General features: G+C 31.3%; 1 protein-coding gene and 1 long non-coding RNA gene across 5 annotated transcripts in view; one reads left to right on the top strand and one right to left on the bottom strand.

The window, feature by feature from the left end:
• The window catches only part of LOC136796895 (uncharacterized), a 29,131-nt gene that overhangs the window by 9,991 nt on the left and 9,345 nt on the right, over window positions 1–9,795 (top strand). The gene's annotated exons all lie outside the window — the stretch shown is intronic.
• LOC106677128 (golgin subfamily A member 6-like protein 26) overlaps window positions 168–9,795 on the bottom strand; it is a 26,728-nt gene continuing 17,100 nt past the window's right edge. For all 4 annotated transcript variants that reach the window (XR_001342550.2, XM_067051973.1, XM_014414843.2 and 1 more), the window contains 2 exons: window positions 3,929–4,085; window positions 168–1,289 (listed from right to left, as the gene is read on the bottom strand). Coding sequence is in view for 3 of the 4 variants with exons in the window: in XM_067051973.1 (XP_066908074.1) it covers window positions 1,153–1,289; window positions 3,929–4,085 (294 nt within the window). In the remaining variant the exon portion in view is untranslated. The remainder of the gene's footprint in view (window positions 1,290–3,928; window positions 4,086–9,795) is intronic.

The raw sequence follows: 9,795 nt of genomic DNA, 5'->3' as shown, positions 1-9,795 counted from the left end.
GTCCGGAAACGCGTAAGAGTGGGGACATCTCCCCACTCTTGTGTGGACCAAGTAACGACTTTTTTAAAACGATTTCAAATACGTTGCGTATACAGGAAATAGTATTAAAGATATGACGAAAAATAAAATGATTACAGAAATTACAATTACAGAATTACAGAAATACACAATAATGAACCTTTGTAAGCGACTAAAAAAAAATGGAGTTCACCCTCCTCCCCTCAAATTTTTAGGTTTTCCGTGTCAAGATACGTAGAATCGATTAATTGGATAGGCAAAAATCCATCAGTTGGTTTCCTCTGAGATAACTGTCCATTCTTTTTTAAGATTAGGCACTAACCACAGGTCACCTCAGGACGATCCTTAGACCTTCACTTGACCATTCACCATTTTGATTCGATGAAGTTTCATACACCCATGCCCTGACAATTTATGGTAATAGAGGAAAATATAAAGTGTTTTGGAGTCATACCAAAGCAAAATATATTCAAGTGGCATTGTATTCCATAAATGATAAGCAAATAATATATATGTTTTGCTTTGTTACATAAAATATGTTTTTTGAATATTAATTGTGGTGTAATTTATTAATAGACGTGAACTTAAATTATTTATACTCTAACTTATTGTTTTGGAGCTATATTTTCTAGCAGTTGTTATTTTTGTCTATGTTTTTAAGAGCCTTCTGTACAAGAAGTATAATTACAACTTTTCATAATGAAACTAGGATTCAACCATTACAATCATTAAAATTTATTCTCAAGCTGGACTAGTATATTTTATAAGAAGCACACCAAAGAAAAATTTTATTGTTTCAATTATTTTTAAATTATATCTAGTAAATTGATGGAAAACGTTTTGAATCTTATATTACACAGTCATGAAATCCTTGAATTATGCTTACATTTTTTTTTGCTACATTACTGGACACCTTGGAGTATTAGTTTTGATACAAATCAACGAGGTAGTTTGCCTTTATGGCCCCAGAGGGCTGAACCAATAATTACAGATGGAGAATGCTTATTCCTAAATCTATTTTCATACTTTCATAAATTCAACATATTATTTATTCAGTCATTGAAAATTTATTAAAAAAAAAAAAAAGGCAAACAAAATTGAAAATTTCTAAACTAAACAACATTAATTTTTCTGTCATAATTCTTGATTTGAGTTTATTTCTATTACAATTGCTTTGTTTTCTTCTTTTGTCTCATTATTATGGTTCTTGCAGTCATCACCCACTAGCATCGACTCGATTTGTTTCAGTATTTCTAGTTCTTCTAAAACTCCTGTGAACAAAAAGAAATTATATGGTGTATAATAGTAATAATACGTTTACAATCAACCAGAAAGTATGAATTTCTTCTGTAAAAATTGCCGTATCTTTTCTGTAAGGTCTAAATCTCCATATTGGCCTCTTCTACTCCAACAAGCAGCTGTTGAAAATTTATTATCCCTGAGCACAGTGATCCATTCTTTATGCTGCCCGAGAACTTTACATTCCCTTTTTAATAACCTTAATGCTATAACTTCAATTAAATATTACATTTCCAGTGCTAGTACTACCTTACCTTAGCACTCAGGACCCTCTGAAGTGCACAAACTGTTACAAATCAGAGCTTCCTAAATAAATTAGAACCAGAGAAATACAATAAAACATTCGAGAAATTTGTCTTTATTTGAAACTGGTTTTGCTCCCATATAGCCTTATTGATATGGCTTGGAACCCTTGCCAATGCGCCCTATGAGCATGGGAAAAAAATTTAACATATTTTTAGAATATTTTTGGCTATCACACATCGCATCACAAGTTAATAGTGTACCAATCTATTTGTTTTTGGAAGTAGAATAACAAAAACATAGTCAATTTTTTTAATTAAGATTAAATTTATAAAAAAAAAAATCACTTCCTATGATGTAAGCCGGAAATATTTTTTATCAGAAAAAGTAAATTTGATTTGTTCTTTTCCCCATCCCTGATTCATGTCTTCTTCCATTCCTTTGAGAAGCCTGAAAAGAAGATGGCCTTGAGACCCTCTAATTTAGAAATGTTATTAGAGTGTTACCAAAATGTTATTAGAGTGTTACCAATGGGTAGTTGCTCTACATGTCTGCTTCATACCATTTTAATCAAACATCACATTTACTAGCGGTATTTTTATGTAACTTTCAATAAATAAATTTTTTAAAAATTCTTTTTCAGTGCCCTCATACACTGTTAAATATGAATCTTCATAAAATACAAAAAATGTTTTCCCGGGTCCACTGTCAATGTCAATCGGCTGTAACTTATTTCATATTGGTAGATTATTGAAATTATTCAATAATAATTACCTTGTGTGCTCAGGTTAAATATTTTTCACTTCATTATTAAAATAAATAGGTTACTATACAATAAAAATTAAATACAGGTAGAGCAATAACATTAAACATTTATAAAAATATGCTTAAATTTCCAACTTTTTGAGTTTTCGAATTATGTCATTACCTCCTCCCCTAACTTAGATCCCTTTTGTTGTTATAAATTTAAAGGTGCCTCTACATGTTTGTAGTACATGTTGTCAAATAATGGTAAATTTGTCCATGCACAAGTGTATGGATGTGTTATTCACTAACAGATGAATATTTGTGCTCTCAGTATTTTTTAATTATGGAATTTTCTCAAACTTTTGGATTCAATAATTAACTCTTGTTTAAGGTTGTTTTTTTTTTTATAATTCTATCGATTCGGTCTAAATACATTGTCTCAAATCTCATTAATCAACTTTAGCAGTTTATTTTTAATTTAACATAGCACAAATATATATCTATATATTTATGATGACATTAAATGTCTAGGTAATTAAATTAAAAAGTTTGAGATAAAAATTCTTGATCGAAGGTTGAATTTATAGGTTATGTTGTACTATTTATATGAACCTTTATCATCAACAACCTACATTGCTGATATTTACATTTCCATTCTCTTCGCTTATCTTTATTTTGTTTCTTAGTGTACTGAAAATAGAATACTAAAAGTAATAGCCAAAAAAATTAAAATAAATGTATGGATAGCTTCCTTTGTTTACCACGCATTTGTACGAGTGTTGGATTTGCGGCTAGTGACAAACGTGTAGATCCAACAACGGCTTAGGCCTTTTCCCAAGGATACCACACCATCAGGAATATTCATGAAAAAGTATTTCAGCTCCTAGATTTAAATATTTTGCATTAAATCGACTATGATATCCTGTATTTGTTTTTCCATTACTAAATTGAATTTGCGAATTTTGGGACAAAGAAATTTAATACAACGCTTCCTAACGTAATCATGAAATTTTTTTTTTGAGGATGCAAGATTAGAAACTAGGGGGTTTGAGTGGTTAGAGAGTTTATAATGGAAGGAGTGATATCTGGTTCGGGCTAGATCGGTTACATAGGGAACATTAAGGTCTTTATTTGTGACAAAGTAAGGAGGATTGAGGATTTTACGAAGGATTTTGGATTGTAAAGATTGGATACGAGAGGAATTCGAAGGTTTAGTGGAGCCCCAAAGCTCAACTCCGTATGTCCAGATGGGCCTTATTATTGTCATGTAGATCAGTCTTTTGTAATGTGTTGGAAGTTTAGACCGTTTGTCTAGTAAGTGTTGTAATAGTCGAAATCGACGTGCAGTTTCCTGTCTTTCAGTCTGGTGCGAGGATTCCGGGTTAATCGCTTGTCCAAATGTAGTCCAAGGTAGCGGATCTGTTCGACAGGGGTAAGAGTAACATCATTAAATGAAACTGTAGGGCAGTCAGTAGGTTTACGACGAAGGGTAAAGGTGATTTGATGGGATTTGTTGGAATTTATCTTAATCCTCCAATTACGACACCAATCTTCGAGGGCTGTGATATGGGATTGGAGATTTTGGGATACAAATCATGAAATATATTTTCAGATTAATTACCTAATTCTTCCACGGCTGCTACATTTCTTCCAATTTTGACTCCTTCTTCAAAAGACTTCTCGGATTCTTCGACTAACTTGGTGTTGGCTTCCTTAAGGGCCTCCTCTAGTTGACTGATGAGTTCTTTCTGTCTTTCAATTTCTTCCAATAAGTTCTCCTGTAGACGATACGTGGTCATTAGTTCATATTTAAATTTTTCTTAACATATTATTTTTTTTGTGATTACTTGATGGATTTTTAGTTGCTTATGAACAAATCAATATCACACAGCTTATGATGGCCATTGGGGACAAATTGTGATTTACTATAATTATGCAAAGTAATATAAGAATTTCAGTTCGATTGAGTTAACGATATTATTTAACAATTCATAGTTTGTTTCGAACAATCAAGTTGTATTGTTATTGTTAAATAATAACCTTTTGTTACAATAATGCAATGGTGTTTCGTCTTCATAATGCCTTAATGTAATACAAACATTATATCATCAATGGCTGCTCTCCAGAGTCTATCAAACTACAGTAAAAGCGGACCCGCGGTAGACAAAATTCACTATTATACAGACATGTTAAAACCTCATAAAAAAAAGTGTATCCTTTCTCTGAACTCCAGGGAACTCATGAGTACCTGGAAATGAGGCAGTGACTAAAGATGCAGCAACAATGAAATCTCTACGACTTCAGATTTACGAGCCGGAATACGTAAAGGCATTTTTGAGGAACATAGTCGGGATTCAATGTGCGCTGAGGTACCACTGACTAAGAAGCTTAGAAATGTTTTTAAAAAACGTACAAAAGTGGGCAAGTGCCATAAGGGGAAACAGGAGAGAAGTGGTTGTTGCACGAGCGAGAATAGAACATACCAACTTAATCACAAAAGAGGACCAAACTAAGTGCCAAACCTGACAGTCCCCGTTATCCATAAAATATATAATTGAAAAATGTATATCATTTCATAAAACCTTCGAAAATAATGAAATACCTCGTATGAAGAGAATTGGCTCTAAAAGATTCAGCAGATTTCATAGACAAAATCATAAAAGTTCTGAAAGAAACCCAACTGTATTCTAAAATATAAATTACTATTATCAACTAGCGTCTCTTAAAGAAAAACGTCTATGTTAAAAATATTCATATATCAAATGCCAAAGACAAGAAGATAAATAAAGTAAAAGGGCGTAATACCCAAGACGTCGATCGCCCAGAATAAAACAATAATCTAATCTAATCATCATGTATATATTAGTATTATTAAAAAAAAAAATAAAAAAACATAACCTATTTTATGTCGCAGGTCTGAGTTTAACTGACGTCAGCGCCGAAAAATACACTTCTATTATGTTAATAATAAAATTTATATTGTAAAATATCAAATCAATAAGTTCATTATATTAAACAAAAAAGCTTTTCACATTAGTTGAGTTGTCCGTTTACACAGTAGACCCCAAAATTTTAGCGATATTTGCTCTAATATTGCTTTAGAAATGAAAACAAAACTGTTGGTGCCGATGAAATGAAGCAGTGAATGCATTATCCTTGTAAGAACATTTTTTTTTCTAGAATAATTTGAAGCTGTTATATTGAACTTGGCCAAACACGTTTAAATATCCCATAAATGGTGGTTGTGATTCTTATCGAGCAAATGAGCAAATCACATTGAAGCCGGAATCACATTTTCTCGAATTATTAAGATGCAACTTAGACATCGTTGGTGGTGCGGTATCATGTTCCTTAATAATTGGAACGTGAGAGATTAGAACATCTAATAATAATATTATTATTATTAAACTATTTTTATAATTTTACTGTTGAAGTGGCTGTATATAATAGGTCCTAGATCAATTTCAGAGATGAGATACTCTACATGAGAAGGGCTCGACAATGCATGTTCCGTAAATCCTAATACTACAAGAGCCAGAGAGAAAAAAAGGCAGTTATTTCTTATTAATCCTCTCCTAGAACAAAACTTTTTGACCAAATTTCACTAAGAGACAATTTTTAAAATTTGACTTCTTGGAAACATAGCCTATTTGTGAAGAACTGTATCTTAAAGAGTCTTAAGATCTGATTTTGTTCTTGAATTTTGGCAAATTTTAAAGACTTTAAAAAATAATAGAACAAGATTTTCTGTAAGGCGTATTAGTACAAAAGTATGGTAGAGAAAAAGTTATTTCACCCCAATTTTTTATTACTATAATGAAAACTTTTTATAATTGCTAGTTAAAATTGATGAGTCTGCCAAGTATAGGTAGGGAGAATACAAAATGGCGGCTGCTTCAAAATGTAAAAAATAAATTAAATTTTCACTTCGAAGCTCATGTTTCCTAATAATTGGAACGTGAGAGATTAGAATATCTTATTATATTATTATTAAACTATTATTATAATATTACGGTCGAAGTGACTGTGTATAATAGGTCCTAAACCAATTTAAGAGATGAGATACTCTGCATCAAGCCTCGACAATCCTTGTTGAAGAAGATTTCCTGGCTAGTAGGTGAAGTGACATGATTACAGGATATCATCGCCATAAATCATAGTAGTACTAGAACCGGGGTGGAAAAAAGTCAGTTATTTCACCCCAAATTTTGATTACTTTAATGAATAGTATATATAATTACTAGTCAAATTTAATGAGTATAATGAACTGAAGTTTTTCATAAATCAAACTTATTGTCCGAACAAATCAATTTATTTTAGCAAATACCATGGAAACTACTACTCCTACATAGATAAACATCATGAACTACTGCATAATAAATTAAACTAGCTTTAATTTGAGTCCTAATAAGCATAGTTTTTGAGATATAGATTTCTCAAAATAAATTTACAAACTACTGATTTTTCAGTACATTTTTTATGAAATATTGCAATTTAAAAAGATATATCTTGCGAACTATTGAACGTAAATATGTCTATTTGTGCATATATTTCAGCAAATTTACTCTACTTTAAACGTTGTTCTCTTAGGTTTTCTAGTGTTGTTGATAATTTAAAAAATATAGAGTCCTCAATGAAAAAGTAATTTTTTTTTAACGTTTCGAAACCGCTGACATTTTCTATTCCCCCTATCTATACTTGGTAGACTCACCAATTTTGACTTCTAATTATACATAGTTTTCATTATAATAATGAAAAACTGGGGTGCATTAACAGATTTTTTGCTCCTCTTGGGATCTTGAACTAAATGAACAAAGGAATTCAATAGAAAATTTTATAAATATTTTGGTTATGAGTGAAAGCATTTTGCATTGCTTAGTTGAGGAAAAAATATTTTGAATACCACAGTTAAGCATGACTATATTATCATCACCAATGACAGAACATAGTAATGAAGAAGGGAATTAATTTCAATTTTAATGAAATTAATTTTTTGATTGATTTTTTAATTTAATACACCATATTAATCTGTTCCTACCTCTAAGTAAATTATGACCTAACCTGCACTATCCTAGGTCCATCGGTTTATATAGCTGACATCCCAACCCACCCTAATGCAGTCCTAACATACGCTGATGACACATTTGCACTGTCTGTAACAATGACTCATAAACTGCAGTCACACATAACATCCATCGAAGAATGGTTTATCAACTGAAGAATCAAAATAAGTCCTAACAAATTAGGCTTAATAGATCGATGTTTTGTCCGATTTGGTTTGACCTGCATTTACACGATTTTATAACAAACACACACTCAGAAAACAGTGTTGCAAAAGTGGACGAATTCATTTTTTTTTTCAAGGAACACAGGGGAGGGAAGGGTCGGACTATTTCCAAAATTACAAAGTACTTGCACTAAAATAAAATTATACAAACCTATTCTTATATTATTTCATAATATATAATAATAATAAAGGCCTAACGAACCCTAAGGTTCGATGCCGATACCACCAATCGCTCTCTACATGCATCCATTGATGCACCTCCGAACCCAATTCCACTAAATCTGTTTTAACGCAATCTTCCCATCTACGTTTCGGTCTACCCCTCGGACGTTTAACCGTTGGTTCGGTGTTTATTAACATTTTATGGATCCGCTCGTTACTAAGCCCTACAACCTTACATACCCATCTTATACGCCACAATGCTATAGCTTGAACTATATTTACCGGGTGTAAGTCCCTTAATTCAGCGTTGTGCAATCTTCTAAATTTTCCCGCTAATTCATCCTTTTTCGGTCCGAATATTTTGCGTAATATGATATATTTTGAGATAGAAAATTTACTATGTATATCCTCTGGTAGGGTGTGTTTCTGACAAATAAATTTCTCAGATGAATCGACTCTAACTGAAATCCTGTGTACGCTACTGTAGGGTATCTCCCAAAAAAACACTACTTATGGTAAGTAAATAGATTATTTATTTTTTTAACGTACTGACATGTTTTAGCATGCATTGAACATTACTCTGTTCAATCTTGATGTAATTATACCTAGTTTTCATTAAAGTAATAAAAAAATGAGTCGAAATAACTGACTTCTTTTTTTCTACGAGGTTCTTGTACTATATTCTGACACACTCAGCAGAAGTCCTTACACTGATCCTTTGAGGAATATATCGCAATATAACATTACATTATCAATTAGTAGATTATTGGCTAATTATTCCAACGTAATTATTATTATTGTTATAATTTGATATAGTCTGCTCATTAAAGATTATTATTACACATTTCCGACTATAAATAGATAGAGTAGATACTTACACAACTCGGAGGGAACATTATTGGGCTAACAGCTTAAGAGGTTGCCTGGTGATAATCTAACTACCACACTACTAACAGCCCTGGGCCAGTCCCTCTATTGAAGCCGTCCGTCCATAATGGTGTTGTGGAATAGCGTCAATGGGTGCATTCTGTCCTTATTTGAAATGCATGCCTTTATACGTTCATATGTTTAACTATTGTTTATAAATGTTATTACGGTATTGAAGAGTACCAAAAATATTTAAAAAACAAATCTTATGTGCACCTAACTAAATTTACGGGGATTTTATAGGAAATATTTACTCATCAAATATTGCTTCCAGAAACAAAACCTCGTTTTAGAGTTACATTGCGTGCTTGAGAAATAAATAAGAAAAAAGAAAAAAAAAGTTATATTTAGGAACAGAGGAAACAAATATAATTGTTGGAATATCTGGACTCTGAGGATGAAGAAAGAAAACATATCGAGGTCCAATCAAGCGGCAATTTAAACGAAAACATAGAAAAAAAAACCTTCTAGATTAAGTAAGATTCGATTGTAAAAATCACAACTGTGCATTAAAAACTGAAATTCTTCTTCAAATTTCAAATATAGGGAATTGGCAGTCAAATGAAATACATGTCGAATCGAAATACGTTTTTAATAAAAGCATTAGGTATATAATATACGTATTTTTTTCGCATCCATTGTCAAAATAAAATTAGTACTTCATACATATATAATACATAAAATGTATTATATGTACTTTACTGAGTTCTCTTTTTTTTTCTTCTTATTTTACCACTTTTTTCCTAATTAGGTAAAGAATTTTTTTTCGTATCCTCCTGACAAAATAAGTAATCGAATACATACATATAGGTATGTATATTGTATTGTAATGTATCTGCAAGATCTAATTTAGAGATAATTTAACAAAATAGAAAAAAAAAACTGTTCTAGATAAAATTAGATTCGACAGTAAAAAATCTTAATGGTGCTTGAAAAACAAAAAATGGAACCTCTTGTTAAATAAAATACGTGGAATTGATTCTGTTTTTTTAAGAAAAACATTGAGAAAAAAAAATAAAAATAATGAAAAAGTTATTGTTATGAGTTATCTGGATTTTAAAATGTTCATATTGAAGAAGAAAAAAAACATAGCAAAATCTAATTAAGGGGGA

This window comes from Halyomorpha halys, unplaced genomic scaffold, assembly GCF_000696795.3.
Source record: "Halyomorpha halys isolate HHAL.00 unplaced genomic scaffold, Hhal_1.1 Scaffold88.1, whole genome shotgun sequence".
In the NCBI taxonomy this organism is placed as follows: Eukaryota; Metazoa; Arthropoda; class Insecta; order Hemiptera; family Pentatomidae; genus Halyomorpha; species Halyomorpha halys.
Note: the sequence above shows the minus strand (reverse complement) of the source record. Positions and strands in the feature narration are given on the sequence as shown.